Source organism: Colius striatus, chromosome 7 (assembly GCF_028858725.1).
Source record: "Colius striatus isolate bColStr4 chromosome 7, bColStr4.1.hap1, whole genome shotgun sequence".
NCBI lineage: Eukaryota > Metazoa > Chordata > Aves > Coliiformes > Coliidae > Colius > Colius striatus.
In genome coordinates, this window is record NC_084765.1 from 26,282,777 (window position 1) to 26,299,153 (window position 16,377).

At 39.5% G+C, this 16,377-nt stretch overlaps 1 protein-coding gene across 1 annotated transcript in view; it reads left to right on the forward strand.

Annotated features, from left to right (window-relative positions):
* Positions 1-343: 343 nt before the first annotated feature.
* KLF13 (KLF transcription factor 13) overlaps positions 344-16,377 on the forward strand; it is a 33,702-nt gene continuing 17,668 nt past the window's right edge. The window contains exon 1 of the mRNA XM_010197795.2: positions 344-1,380. Coding sequence (XP_010196097.1) covers positions 840-1,380 — 541 coding nt within the window. The 5' untranslated portion in view covers positions 344-839. The remainder of the gene's footprint in view (positions 1,381-16,377) is intronic.

Here is a 16,377-nt window from a genome sequence, read left to right on the forward strand (position 1 = left end):
CGCTTTTTTCAGTGTCTTCCTTTTCAAACAGTTCCGCGCCTGTTGAACTGCCCCTCGCGGCACGCCCTGAATCGTTGACACCGCTCAGAGGGAACGGCTTCTGAGCAGGCCTGGCAGCTTCACGGTGGCACAGCCGCGAGCGCTGCCAGGGTAAGCTGCCTTTAGCTTCCCGCCGGCGGCCGTGGGACACGGGGAGGGGGGCAGGGTGCCGCGGGGTGCCGCGGGGTGCCACCCTTCCCCCCCGCACCCCCCCGCCGCCACTCCGCCAGCCAATCAGGCGCTTCCTTTCATTTGCGGAGCGCTGCCCCGAGCGCAGGCCGCGCTGGCGGGCACGGCGCCGCTCGCGCGCCGCCAACCTGAGGGGCGCAGGATGTGGCTTGGCGCTGACGTCAGCCCCAGATGTTTTCCCAGGCCACGCCCCCGCGGGGGTCCGGGCGAGTCCGAGCAGCGGTAACGGGGAGAGCTTATTCTACTGTCACACCGCAATGGAAGGGCTGGTGGAACCGCGTCCTTATTCTGTCGCGTTCTCGAAAAAACAGCATTAATTCCAACTCCAAGCAACAAGCTGCCAGTGCTGGGATCTATCTGTTCTTATTTTTCTCTTCCATCGGACTTCCAACGTGCTTTTTTTTTCTTTATATAGAGACATGCTGGGTGTGACCGTCACAAAGTGTGTTTTTGACGGCTGTTAAATCAGCATTTACTTCTACAAAGAGATCCTAAGAAACAAGAGAGGGAAAAGTCTGCTCGCACAATCTTTTCTTAAAAGGGAACAAGCAGTGTTGTGGGGTGTTTTTTTTTTCCTCTTCTGTTCGGATTTCTTTTTAAACTTAGGAGAAATGGCAACAGCAGCATATGTGGATCATTTTGCAGCAGAGTGCCTTGTTTCTATGTCTAGTCGTGTTATTATTCATAGTCCCAAAGGGGAGCCTGATCCCCAACCTGATGCAGCATTACCTCCTTCATCAAATGGAGAAGATAAGCGGGAAGTCAGAGAAACGGGGAAAGACAATGGATCGTCATTACTTGTGGTAGCAAGCATTTTAGCAGATCTGAACCAGCATGTCCCAAACTCACCTGCTCTAAGGATGGAGAAAACAGAGACCTTTGATATCACAGAACAAATACATATTTCTATTGCTCCTAAGGAGTTTGAGGAAGAAAGTGTGTCTTCGGCTGGTAAGTGTGGAGGAGGAAGAGCAGCCACACCTACTAGCCTGGCTGCAGTAACTGAGCCAAGCCCCAGACAAAAGAACAAACGCACAAGAAGCTGGACTGACCCGGGATCACCCCAGAAAAAGCACAAATGCCACTATATGGGGTGTGAAAAAGTTTATGGCAAATCTTCCCATCTTAAAGCTCATCTAAGGACCCACACAGGTTAGTTACAATCCAGCCAGAGATTTATTTGTTACAGCTTGGTAATTAAAATTAACGTTAAAAAAAACAACCAAACAAACTTGTGTTTTGCCACCATTATGGTTTCACCTCATGGAACTCAAGCTCGGGAAAAACAAACAACAACAAACCCTCTGGGAATAAACCCTCACCGGGCATATATTCAAAGCTAACGTTGCCCTTTTTTATTACTTAATGTCACAGGGAATGGCATACAAGTTGTCTCTGTAGATTGTACCAAGCTGTAATTTTTAGCTGCTAGCCTTCTTGTGTGGTGTGTCTTCTAACTTCCCTTTGCAATGCTTCTTCCCCTCCCTCATCTACTTTTTACTATCCCATGCTCTTGTCACTACTTTTACACCAGCTTATCACTTGCCATCGGTATTCTTGATATGTTAAAATTAAATGTTTTAGAGGCATCTGAATGACTGTGTCTGTTTCTTTCTTTAGCAGACACTTGTGTGAAAGATAGAGTAGGCAGAAAGGCAGAACATGAGTCACAAGGAGATATTTATCATTAGTGTAGAAAGAGGGACACAGATAGTCTCAAAGCTTTTGGCAGCTGTGTAAAACCAATTTAAAAACAAATAAAAGAATACAAGCACTAACTTATTCTGATAAGTGTTCGGCATTTACTTCTTGGTGGAGACTTATCTGACCACTTTTTTGTTGCTATTGTAATCTATGATACATAGAAAAAATGGAAGTCTTGCAAGTACTGCAAACATTATGCACTGAAAGTATTAGAAGAGCCATCTTGAAAGAGGCCCCATGACTTGCCAGACTTTGTCCCTCTGCCTGATGGCGGGAAGCAGGATGGCTTCCAGTCAGACAAGGAGCACCAAAAATCGAGATGTCTCCTAAAGGCACTGATCATAGCATGTATAGCAAAGCACCACGTTGACTAGAGCAGGCTTGTGCAAGCTGTTCCACCAAGTAATTTCAGACACAAATTAGTTTACTAAGATTTATGGTCAGTTCACTTATAAAAAGCATTAAGAAAGAGATCCTCAGAACTAACCATGACTTAAGGACTCTCAGTTTTAACTCAGAAGTGGCAGCCTCACCCGCACCAGCCACACTTTCAGGGTGCCTTCAGCTTTTCCCGTTGCCTTCCTGAGATAAAGCAACAGCCCTTCTAAATTGAGGGTATGTTTTGCCTTCCGTGCGAGAGAGGAAAACTACATCAAGTTTGAGCATATGGATGGACAATTCCCTGTGCCCCACAGCCAAAGGAACAGCATGTTCCTGGCACCCTAGGCAGCTTGCCCTGCTTTGCGCTGTGTAACTGCTTTTTGCCTCCTTGGGAGTTATGCAGAAAAGGTGCTTCCCCTTGGCTTGTAGGGAATTGCCTCCTTTAATTTTCAGTCCTTTTGATTTCTTATTTCCGGCGTTTGCCAAGGTCCCAAAAGTGAAGGATAAATTTAACAATGTTTCGGGGCTCTCCAACCAACGGGAGATTAAGAAGGCCAAGTCTCGTCCCTGTTAAAGGGAGAAGGGCTGGGCATGCCCGCCCTTAGGGGCGAGAAGGGGGAGGGCAGGGCCAGCGGGGAGTGTCCGGGCTGCCGGCTGAGCCGAGTCATTTGGGGACGCTGGCTTGCCTCCAACTTCTCTGCTGCTTTTTTTTTCCCCCCCTTTTCTTTTTAACCTCTTCATTTCCTGTATTTTTTTCCTAGGTCTGTAGGGCTTAATTGGTTATTGCTGCACTGAGAAAAAACAGCGAGTGCGTGTCTTTGAGAGCTAGAGGAAAAGCAGGGAAAGGACTGGTTTTGCCCTGGGAGTGGCAGGACCCTCGGGGACTACAGCTTCTTTGTTTTCTTGCGTCTCCGGTGTCTGTGTGGGAAGCTTTAAACAAAGCTGCCAAGTTTCCCTCTTCACTGGCAACAGGTCTGTCTCCCTATTGTGTTTTAAACAGGCTTAAATACCTCTAACTCGCCTTGCAATATGTTTTCTAAGGTGTTGCATTTTTCTTTTCCTTTTTAAAAAGAAATTTTGGCAGACTTGAAAAAAATTTGTATGACCCTAGGAATTAAGCTAAAAGAATAAGCAGGACTGGCAAATGGATTGCCACAATGGGTTTTACTGATGTAGATCAGGGGGTTTGGCTCTCCTCTGCTTTCCAGTGGTCCTGAACTAGTTAACTGACAGGTACACATCAGTGTGCCCATCTGTCAAATGGGTAATGTGATGGCTATCAGTCTCATCAAGAAGTAGTGAAAGTGCTCCACATAATTCAAGGTGCTTTAAACAGCTGCCACAGTAACTCTGAAACCTGTTTACTAGGAAAAAAAATAAAGAACTTCTGCTATAGAGTAGAACTTACTCTGTGTGCTATATGACTAGATGAACTGGTATTTAGAGGTGAACTGAAGGTTAAGAACAGGACTGTAGGCTAGAAGATGCCAATGATAGTGCTAGAGAGATTTGAATAGTAAAGTTTACAAACTGCTTTAGGAACTTTCTTGTCCTTGTCAGCTACTGTGCTCAGAAACTAACGGCTGTGCTCTTCATGCCTGGAGGAAGGGTAGACTAGATCCTTGAGCTTATGGTGTGGCTTCAAAGTACTATTGGGTCAAACTCAGACCTCTTTGGTAGGAACTTAAAGCTGGTACTGTTTTCTAGCCATTTCGTGCCCCATGTGAAATCCTTCTGATAGCTACAGTCAGATTTCAGTGCTCAAATGCTCAAAGCAAATAACATAATGCAGAACATGCTAATTGTCCTATTTAAAGCAGAAGAAACAAGATGGAACAGCCAAGGAAGCAGCATCTGCCTTTTGTCTTTAGGTCCATGCTCTGAGTAGAGTGTTTTAGGATGAAGTTCTCTGTTGGAGTGTGCTAGAGCAATCTACAGTTTCTTGTATTTGGTACACTAGCAGTTAAGCTTTCTCAGTCTTTTGCATGTCTTTATTAAATTGACAAACCCTTAAACAAGGCAGAAAACATTACTCACCAAAATCTTGGCTGTTCTCGCCACCAGCTTTCAAACCCTTCCCCTCCCCCTATGTTTCTTTTCATGTTTATGTTTTCCACCCTACTCTTTCACTGGATGCCCTAGAGTTCAACATGATCATCAGCCACAAAGTTCTTGAAATTGCCATGTTTGCCAGAAGGGTATATTTAATATCAGTGTGTAGATGTCAAGTCCAAATTCTTTTCCACTGAGGTTCCTGTGGACCTCAGAAGCTGTGTTGAGATCTACAGATGCAGCACTCTCTTTGTCCCAAGCTACATTGATCTCATTGATACAGAAATTTCACTGGCATACCAGTTTTAAAAATCCTCTTCACTCCTGAAAAAAATCCTAAATGCAAAGGACTCCAAGAAAGTCAGATAAACCATTTACATGACAAATTTCTCCTTCCTTTAAGCAGGTTTTCAGCACAGGGGCACTAGGAAGGTTTGTAAATTCTTTGGAGTCACTGTAAACTCATTTCTCTTTTGATGTACTGGTGGAAAGAGACAGTACAGAGCCTAATAGCCATCTACAGGCTACAACCTCATAAAGCATTGTCCAGGACTGGTATGTTCCCTGAGACTGTTGAGAGATCCATCTTACTTCATTATACTACATGCTAATATTTAGAGAAAAACTGTCTGGATTTTGGGTGGGAATCCTAGATATTGCAGCCCCCTCAAATCACTGTGACCTTTCAAGTTTTTAGCTATCTTCATTAGTATGTCATCGTAAATGTAGAGAAAGCACAAAATAGACCTTAATTCCATTGAAATATCTTTCTAAACTTACTAGTTCTACTTATTAAGCAATACATCATAAGGCAAAAAATAGCTTTTAATTTATCAGAACTAAATGTGTTGGCACAAGTCTGACAGGGAGAAAAACTTGTGGACCAGGGGTCTTAACAGTGACTCTCTTTATACTATTGCTGAACGAGCTGACTTTTATATGGCTATTGGGACACAGGAAGAAGACAAGGCCATCCTAAATATCCTTGCTCATGGATATCAGGTTAGGACTCATCCAAGAGAAAGCAGTCAAGACCTTTGTTGGTCTCTAGCTGGCAGAGTGAGATTAGGCACCTATGTATTCGGCCTGTTTAACCTTGCAGTTACAGAGGATGTTATTTGATGTCTGTTGTTCTTTTTAGCCTAACAAAATATTGTGAAATATTAGTTGAATGGGAATAAGCAAAAAAGACTCACTCATTTCCATTCACTTTTAAAGAAATTTCCCTTTCTTTAAATTAAATCTTTATAATCACATTTTTGTGATTATAACGAACTAATGCTAATGAACTAATGAAGCTAATGAACTATTAAAAAAAAAGTTTGGTTTTAACTTATGTACCCTTTTTTTCCCCTCAATTACTCTATCTTGCTTCCCTAAGCAAAATTTTTCTGATGACTTTGTAACTGAGGTAGGTGAAGATAGAGAAATTAATACCCTATTTGGTATTTCAAAGCAATCTGAGAAATAAAGCAATCAGACCTCATTATGATGTGTGACAACAGGCTGGACAAACTGGAGCAGGCTTAGCTCAGGGTTCCTTTAGCTTGCCTGTAAGCATACAGTGACTCTAGAAAGAACGTATGTGCATGTGTGTGGTAAGCAGGTAGTCTTTATGTAGACTCACGTTTTTGCAGGAGAAGATTACAAGAGCAGAAACTTAATTTAATGCCTCCTATGCCACTCTAAAGAGCAAAGGAAAACAAGGTTATAGATTGCTCTTGTGGAGAGCAGGATGAAATAAAGGAGTACCACTGGTTCAACTTATCCTCCAAGCCGCCCAGAGGTTGGGCTGCTCTAGATTCTAGGACTGAATGGGAAGCTGCACTCCCTCTGAGCAGGATGCCAGAAAAAAATTGGAAGGGCTGTTCTGCAGTGCTGATTTCCCACAGGCAAGAGTACAGACTTAGTGAATTTGTCCCTCTGCATGTTGCTCAGCAATTTCAGTTTTAGTAGATGGGCCTGCTGTTCTTGATATCTTGTGTTAAAAGTTAGAAATAGCTAGCTGGCTCTGCATGCCTAAATCACAATCACCAGCATACATCCCAATTATCAAAAAGTTCCAAGATGCCTTTGGGCCCTAGTGCCCTACATTGCTCTTCTACTGCCTTCCACCTCTGCTTTTTTGCAGAGTGCATCAAAATCTTTTCTCTAACGTTTTTCTTGGAGCCAGGCTAAAATGGTAGTTTTGGGATAGCTTCAAATACCAGCCTTGTGAAACAGATCTCTTTCTAGCCTGAGCCATAAACATTCTTCCTCAGTGTTAAATAGTTCTGCACCCCTCTCCTGCCTTTTTCTGAAAGCCAGTGGTCTTCAATGTCTTTTAGTAAGCCTGTGTTTTTAAAAGCAATACAAAACTGCAAAACATTGTTTTTGTTTGCTCTGAAAGAGCCCTACAACTCCTTATTTCCTCTAAGAAAGTTTTAACACTTCAAAAAATTCATCAGTTGAAAACACAAACCAATTCTATTTATAGCCCTATTTAAGTCCTCAGCCTAACATACAACTCAAAAAGAATAAAATAATTAGTTAAAAGTGTTGATCTTAAGCCTGAATCAGTCTACGTTCATTGAAGGTAACAAGCCATATATATGCTACAAGTATCTTAAGCTTAAAATTTTTAAAATATATACAAATTTCTTAAAAGAGCAAACAAGATTTAAAACTTACATTCTTCAAAAGGAGATGCAGTCAGAACAAAAAAAGCAGAACTACTCCTACTCACTCCTTTTACCTGGCTAATTCAGGATTAAGTAATAGGATTCAGTTAAATCAGCTGTAAAAGAATTAGGGTTAAATTGGTTGCATGGAGAATCCAATTGGCTGACAATGGCATTTACCACACATTATTAGTATTAGTTATTAGAGAGAACTAAATCTGATTGCTATACAGGTTTTTGTGTAAAAGGCTTCTTCCCTTCTCTCCGTTTTCCTCACCAGTCTTTAAAGAGATATTCATTATGCAGAAGTCAGAGAAATAAAGTTTCTTTGATATCAATGACCAGGTTTTAGGCAGTGTAGCTAAAAAGCCTTTAAAACAAAGATGTACTTATTTTCCTAACTGTGATGGAAAGAGAATCTCTTATAAAAAAACATTTTTTCGTTCTTTGCCATTGTCTTTGAGACAGGTATAATCAGCATAACAAAATATTCCTTCTCCATAGTTTTTTCAGAGTTTTCCTCTGTTTGCTTTTGCAGAGTGAGGAGGGAAGAGGAAGATGACAGTCTGTTTGGAAGATAATTAGTGTTGCTTTGAATCTGAAAATTTTGGGCATCTAGTGGAAAATCAGAAACTTCATAGAATTCTTTTTCCACAAACCATGTTCCTTTTAGCATGGAAGTAGTACTTGGGTACAGTGTAATGAGACTTATTAATATTGGCAGCAGCAAGGATGAATCCTCTTGTAGTTGTTTTCTTCACCCTAACCACCAGTAGCAGCACTTACCTTCTCAGTAGCAAACCTAAGTCCTACAGATAGTATGGAGCAAATCAGGGAGGTCTTTTTAATGAATAGGTGATTGCAATTAATATCTGTGTTTGTATTAGAAATTAATCACAACTTTATGGAAAAAGTGTTCTGAATGATCTGTAGAAGGTTTTACTGCATTGGCACATACTTGTCTGTATGACACTGGAAAGTATTTATATGTAATATGAGTTGTGCAGAAACAAAACTTTTGCTACATTGGAGTTCATTACGAATCAAACTCACAATTGGATTTCATCTGAAAAGAAGGCACCTTTAACCATTTAAAATACAAGTATTGCATTGTGTTATTGTCTGGCTGAATATGATAGTGGCACGCCCAAGAGCTGAAACCTGGAACATGTTTATATTGGATGTATGGTTTCTAGTTCTGTTTTATAAGTTAAGCATGTTCTAACATCCCTCCTGCCTCCTTTCAATCTTGGATCAGCTGTTTGGAAGTCAGTGCTGACAGAGATGGAAAAAATAGTCCACTGTTCAAATGCAGGACAACTTTTTCAGGGTCCTTTCTGTAGAATTTCTATAGGTATACTTTTTTCCTTTGTTAGCCCTTGGCTTTTGTTAGGCAGGTTCGAATGGGCAGAGAGATCATTATCTTGCTGTGTTCAGTTTAACAATAGCTAGACAATGTGGGTTATTTAAGTGCAAGCACTGAAGTCAGACACACATATCCTGTATTTTTCAAGTCTTGCAGATTCAGCAGATCTTACAGGGCCTCCATTTAATATAAAAGTTTTTAAAAGTTCAGAGTTCCACCACTGTAGTTACAGGTACAATAATGACCTCAGAATCTTTTTTTGCAGCCCTATCAGAAAAAGCATTTACTAACCAGGAACTTGGCACAAGTCAAATGGTATTAAAGTGAGCATATCCCGAAATGACCTCTAGTGCAAGGAAAAGATTTTCTGTAATCAGTTATAGCACTTTTGCAGTGCTTTTAGGAATTACAGGCAAAATATTCATGACTGCATATCTGTTGATATTGCAGTCAATGTATCAATGAGCTGTCTTAAATGTATTGCACAATTGTATTTCTACCAAGCTGCTCTTTATTATTTAGCAATAAGTTACATGAGTTTTTGGAACAGAGGCATCTGAAAAAGTCACATGAGAGAGCACTCTGCTGCTGTGCATTTTGCAGCTTTCCATCTGCTTTGGTCCTGCAGTCAGTGTATCCCCAGACAGCAAACACAAGCTGTGCTGGTTATGTAGCCTTTACTGCCTTCAAGAGTAGCTTTTAAAGCTGGTCAAGGAGAGAGCCAGCAATGCTAATCACTTGGATCCAGAGTAAGACCAACTGAGGTAAAGCAGCCAGAAAGGATGTATTGAGCTTTTAATACTAAACAGCTGTCAGTATTTCCAGTAGTGGAACTTTGAATGGGGCCAGCTGAGAAGGGTTTGAACATGACAGCCTAGTCCATCTTTAGATGTTTCCTGCAAAATGTTGCTGAAATGGTGAGCTTTAGATCAGAGTTATGAATGGTTAATAGATCAGAGAATTTACAGTTTATCCAAATTTTTAATTTATGGGTTAATAAATGAAATTGCATTGGTACAAGTTTACATACTTGATCAAGGCTTTTTAGATTCTTGCAAAACTTCACAGTGCATGTGGGGCTTTCCTGCACTGTTAATCTGGTATTTCAGTATCCTGCTATAACAAATATGAACAGGGATGCTGCTAAAATTTCACTGAACCACAGACTAATTCTTGTATGTTGTAGAGGCTTACTGATTTTAAATTTGCAATTTCCTTTAAATGCTATCAGAAGGACTGTAGACAAACATTAATACATGATTGCCTTGTCTGGTTTTGAGTGTGCGGGTGATTGATGTATTTGATGTATTTTCCAAGACCGATGTAAATTTTATGTAGCTTTCTTATGCATGCATGTGAAACTCTTAGTAGAGCACTGAAAGCCCCTGTAAGTCAATGGTCCATTTGGTGGATCTATGTCCTTAGAAGCAGTACCAATAGAATGTTGGAAGGTGGCTAACCTTATTGTATAATATATCCAGGGATTATTTGCAAAGTATGTTTTTTAAATTCTCAGAACATGTCCAAACCAAAACTGAAATTCTTAGATACCTCAAAGGATCACATCTTTGCCAGGATTCTCATTGATTCGTTTTTCCCCTTTGCACAGATATGTACAGAGTTTGCACCTTCCTTTTCCTGTAACTTTCATCATACTTGGAAATAACTGCTTTTTTCTCACTAACACTTTAGAAATAATGTTTCTCAGATTTGCAACGTGTGCACCAAATTCTAGCTTAAATAGAAATGTATGAGCAAAATTATGAGCAACCAGAAAGGAAATGCTTTGGAATTTATAGATACCTCTACATAGTATTATTAGCATAAATGTGCCTATAAGAAATAAATATAAAAGCTGAATTTTTTCAACAAATGGCTGCAAAGATGTAGAATTTGGTCATGAGACAATGTAATTCTATACCATGGGTTCAATAGATGCTATGGTGTGGATTTAATAGAATCAATTTTACTTCAAGCTACATGATCTGAGAGACAGGACTATCTCTAGCTCATCACTACTCCTTTTCTTAAAAAAAAAAAAAATCTGTCATTGTCCCTAATAAGGGAACTGTTGTTTTTTTTTTTTAAGGACAGAATTTTGTATTTCATTTGGAATGAAACCACTTTCTCTTCCCACCACCTGCACATATAATAAGCATTGTATCAAGAGTATACAATAAAATGTTTTTTCCACACAGTTAAAAATCACTTACAGTGAACTCTTAACTGATTCTGTCTCTCCTTCATGTTCTGGTGAGGCTTTGAAGGGGGAATAGTATTGTTGTGGCTAGGTAAATTAACTAGGCATTGCTTGAACAGTGGAACATGCTCCCTGGAGGAAGGATTCTCCCACTCCCAACTGTCTCCAGCTCTTACTGGCTGTGCAGAATAGCTGATACTGTTGATAAGTTTTCAAATGGCAAACAGGTATGATAGCTGCAGGAGTTTGTAGAAAGCCTGAAACAGTAACTTTAAGAGGAGAAATGTCTCAATTCGTAACAGTGAGTTTTAACAGATGCTACTGAAGGTATCTTAGAGGTTTGGCATCTATCTGTGGTATTGAGACCCATTACTTTTGGTCAGCTTCACCTATGGTATAGATACCATATAATCTGCAAACCTTTAAGTCCAGAGAACAACAGAAGAGAATTGTGGTATTTACAATGTAAAAATCTGTTTTAAAGTGTTAAAGTAAATGGAAATGGTACACGTGTATCACAGCTCTCCTGTAACCCTGATATGACGACTTATGAAAGACCTATAGAAGCACAGGTAGATATACTAGTAAGAACAGAGCTGGATGTTGTGGGAACACAATGATACTCACAATTCATTCTACTACAGTTATATTCCACTGTTTTCTTAACTTCTCATCTGTGAGTGAGTTCAGATATCGCACAAGATTGAGGTCATTAACCATGCTGAATGACTCCCTTGGCATTTTTCTACATTTTTCTTCTAGCTTGAGTGAGTTTTGTTGTGTTGGTGCCTCCTTTCAGTCTGTGGAACAATATCATTAATGGCACATCTCATTGACCAAATCAGACATGATTTAAGCCAGCATCGGTTGGAGCTTGGAGTTTAAATGCAGAAGTCTTAACTTCTTTAACTAACAAGTCTCATTGGTAGCTTTCAGAGGATAAGATCGTTGGACAGGTTACAATGTCATCTTTGCTGTGCACACTGAAGTAAGCAAATACTATACAATAGCTGGCACAAATGCTTTACCATGAACCTTGTCCTAGGCTTCTACAACTGAGAAACATGGAGATGAAATGTTTAGGAACACAATTGTCAGATACCTTCTAGTGTTTAAGGTGAGAATTTATGAAGCTCTCATTATATAATAAAGGCAAGCTGTAATGAGGAACAGCTTTTAAATACTGTCTGTAAAAGTACAGATTTTCAGCAACAGAATCTTCTAAGCAAAGTTTCAGGCAGTCCCCAAAGGGCTGTTCTTTTTTAAAAATAGAACAGAACATTTTGTCATTTTGTTTTTTACCCTAGCTTCAGTGTATTGAGCAATGTTTCTGGTAAGCAGTGTGGACTAAGCAAACATATCTTTTCTCTCCAAGTGTAAACTCTCACCTGACTTATACCACAAGATCCTAGATAGTGAAGGATTCATTTTTTAGAGGCTTTTTTGCTAACATTGCCATGGTGAAAAGCCATGTAGAACTCATCTGTTTTCTCTACGTTTCTGCATGTAATTTTTTTTTTGCAGTGTTGCTTTAGGAGAAAACAATATCACTAACCTTATAAAACTAAAATAATCTCTGTAATGATACACTATTTTAAACTTACATCTTTCACATGATACTTCTTCCTTTTATCTTCCCCATAATTTAAAATGAGATTGTTTAGTAGACTGCTATTAATTCCTTGATGTTTTATGGCTCTGTAACATAAAAAAGACATAATTCAGCTCTTTTACTATACTTGATAGGTTAATAAGGATTTGAGTACTTTCCTCCCTCTCAGTCTACCACCAAATTTCTTAGTGAAAAGAATCCTTCTCTTATTTTGTCCTTATCTTGGACAGTGTTCTTACAGACTGTTACAGGAACATAATTCAGTTTTTGTATGCAATAGACAAATCACGTGATTATTTTTGTCTCTAAGGCAAAAAAGTACTAAAATTTGGTTTTTGTCATCAAGAATCTAACAGGTTACAAAAAAGATTCTGAGAGAATGCGATCTGGCTGGTAATTGCTTTTGTAATGAATACTTGGAAAGCAGCTGTACTTTCTGAGGATATATCATCAATATTCTGCTTTGTGCTGCTAAGGTTAGTGCTTGTGAGTCACAGACTAATTATTTTTGGAAAAGCATATGACACCTGTGCTGAACTTCTGGGCATATGTTTGCTTAAAGCTTCTTTCCTTGAACCAACTCTGGTCTTGTGTATAGTGTGCTCTTGGACACATCCAAGTTATACTTTAAATTTCTGAATTATACATATACACTACAAACTGGATACAGCCACTGTTGTTTGCAAGAGGCTCAAACTCGTGTGGTATAAGCTGTTTTTCTCATGTTGGCATGAAAATTGCGTTCTTAGATATTTAGATTAATTTCTTGCAGTGAGAGGAGGAGCTGCTGTCATTTATAGACTTCATGGTTTTTCTTCTTTGAACATAACCCAACGTTTTGGAGGAAGTAAGTTCTACTCTCATTTGCAAAGAAATTCAAGTTATCATGTAACTGTTTTGTCAACGAAGTATTTGTAAAGAGGCTGTAACATTCTCAGGGATGCTCTGCAAGTTCTATGGTATTCCCTTTAAGAAAAAGTGATTATGTTACCACACCTCCTGAGTAGTTCATTGCAGTTTTAAGGACAAACACAATAAGAAAAACAGTAACTTCCACTACACAACTGCATTTCACTTAGAAATCAAATCACCTTTAGCAGTTTTAATACATAATTTAAAAAAAAATTAAAAGGTTCTAAGTTCCTAAGTCAAGCTTATGTTTGATTGTTCTTTTTATAGACACAGCTGCAACTCCTTATCATCTCTACCAGAACTCCCCTGATAGAGCAGTAGGCAATGAAAAATCAAATCTAATCCTTCCACCTTCTGTGATACTTTCTGTGCGGACATTCCTTGTGTCCATTTTCTTCTCCCATATATTAAGGCGTGAGAAGAGGCCCTTGCTCTCTCATCCAGAGCAGTGAATTTATATCTTAACAGCATTTGCAGTCTTGAATAATGGAACAAAAAAGTTACACCGAAAAAGTGATTTCAAATGTGCATCTACAAGCATGCAGACTGTATTGTGTATGCACCTCTATAGTGCTGAAGTTATGTATTCTCTGAAAAAAAAAAAAAGCTAAACATATACCTGTTTGTATGCAGTGTTATGGTGTATCATTTTCTCTTGCTCACAAGGAATAACAAGCCTAAACTTGAGCTGTAAAAATTTTTATTTTCGGAAGAAAGTAGAAACAAGCTTCAAAGAATTGTCTAAAATTCCAGGTCAAAGTACTTTGTGCACCACAGCTGTTGTAGGAGTAATGAACTGTCCTGTTTGGCATTGTCAAGCTGCAACAGCAAAAGTCAAATCATCTCAGCCCCCCAAAAGCTAAGTCAGGATACAACATAACTCAAAGGTGCAGTCCCCGTTTTCTTTCATTTTATTTACTGTCAGTGTGTTGTAACAGAACCTCCCGATTACTCAAGTTTATGAACCTTGCAGCTCTGAGTACTGCAATTCCTGAATCCCAGCCCAAGACCCCTCATGGCTGCCAGAGGTGCACTCAGCAGGAGCTAGGAATATGGACAGGAAGTCAGATTCCAATAACTTCATAATATCCAGATTTAGGACTAGACTGACCAAGAGTGCAAATGAAAATAAGAACAGCTGGGAACTTCTATGATCTTTTCCAAAGTAAAAATTATGCCCCCTGCATAGAGTTTCAGAGCTAGCCTGCAGACTTACATGACAGGGAATGAAGAAGTGGAAGACAGCATAAATAAATGTGCCTGAGGCACTAGTAATTTATGTTTCGGCAAGTGAGAGGGATCTTTCTACTACAACTTGTCTGCCTTTACAGCAACTGCACTTTGACATGATATGTATGACCTGTAGAATTCAGGGTCTTTGCTAAGGAATCACTCTGACAGTGAAATGGTTTACATGTCAAGGGACTTTTAAAGTGCTTATAGGGAAAATGATGGCTGCTGGGCAGCCCTTCTAGCATGACTGATATATATAAAGCACATTCTGTAGTGAGACAAAACTGGTTTTAATGCTAAACTGCTTTGTAAAGGCAAGCAATGAAGACATGGGCGCGGCCTGCAAGGGAAGCAGAGTTATAGTTGATAAAGAAGCCGTGCTTGTATATTTGTGTAATTTGGTACATTTCAAAGTAGTAAAGCTGTTCCTTTCAATACTTCTTTGGAAGGAAAGTATCGAAAATAGTATTTCCTTTTGAAAAAACAAATGTGGTTGATTTATTTCTGTGAGTACGTGATGAGATAGTCGCTTCAAAAGTAGAGAGGTGTTTTCAAAGTTATATATACCAAGATGCCCTTGACAAAGCTGGCTTTGAAATGTGTCCGCGTTCCACTTGAGATCTTAGCTTTTCACTTGTGTTTCACATCCAGAGTTACACTCAGATAATTGGCTGCTGACTTGTACTCCTCCACAGCCACATACTTCATTCATTCATTTCCAGTACTCACCATGGCCTCTCTCCTACGCCATGACCCCACACGTCAGACAGAGCTGATAAAGCTGTTCTCTCTAGTGACCCAGCAACCAGCTGTCCTGCAAAATGATCATAAAACATGGGGAGATTGTGGAAGCTGAGCTGCACCTAAAGTATGTTATACTTTGGGTGTTAATGCTCAGAGAAGCTTCTCTAGCAGCAATGCTCCTCTATTGTAATCTCTTGTCCCATGTTGTACCACCCTCTACCCCCCCCAATATGACTTGTTGATGCCTGAAGTCTTACAAACTTAGAGAGAAGTTGCTTAGCAAGTCTATCTAAATAGGAATGCTGAGGGAATCTCATTGCAACATCTCATTAATAACCATTTATTTCTATTTTGTAAAGAATATGGCTAAGGTAGTAACTGACGTTTTCAGGAACAGCTTGAGATGTTGGGTAGGAGCCTGATTTTTCAAAGAACTGAGTGTACATCACTACAGGTTTTACAGTGATTAAAATGTTAAGACAGCTAAAATTATCTCCTAATCAGAGGTAATTGTTGAAAACTGTCCCCTGTTTATTTTCTATTTGAATATGAGAATGAGGCCTAGGTGTGTGTGTACTTACATACATTTGTATTTTTTTAAGAATTAACACATAGAAGAGACTGAAAACCAATGTAAAACTAGAAAGGAGCAGGTAACTGGTACTCTTTTTGTCTTCTGATACAGCTGTGGTTGAAGGAGACTGCTAGATGGAGAGACACAAAATAAACAAGAACGATATTGTCAGAATAGAATATATAGACTCGCAAGAGTTGAATGTTGAACTCAAATATTGTCTCTTCTAAATAGTTGACCTGCTTTAAAAGTGAGTACATTAAAATATTAGTAGATTGTTATCATAGAATCTGATTCCTTTAGTAAAAAGAAAAACCTGAATCCTGGGTTAAACAGGAAAGTGTGGCTTTACAAACTGAGCAGAAGATTTTCTGAAGTATATGCAATGAGTTTATGCATACCGAGAATGATAGCTGCCCTGTGTCAAGCAACAGGCTCACTGATTATCAGCCCATAAAACTGCTTTCCAGAGCTGCCTGTCCCTTGAAGCTGGATGTTTCATATAGTCATTAGCTGATTCTGCCCATAGAGTACTTCAGCACAACCTTGCTCTCTGGCATGACAATCCACCCAGAATGAGAATAAAAATAAAAGGAAATTCCCACTCCTCCTCTCCTCTGTACAGTTGCAATAAACTCTCAGTATCAGATTTTTCACTCAGCTTTACAGCTTTAGCTGTAATTACAAATGCTGAAGTCCCATGTTTCGTGC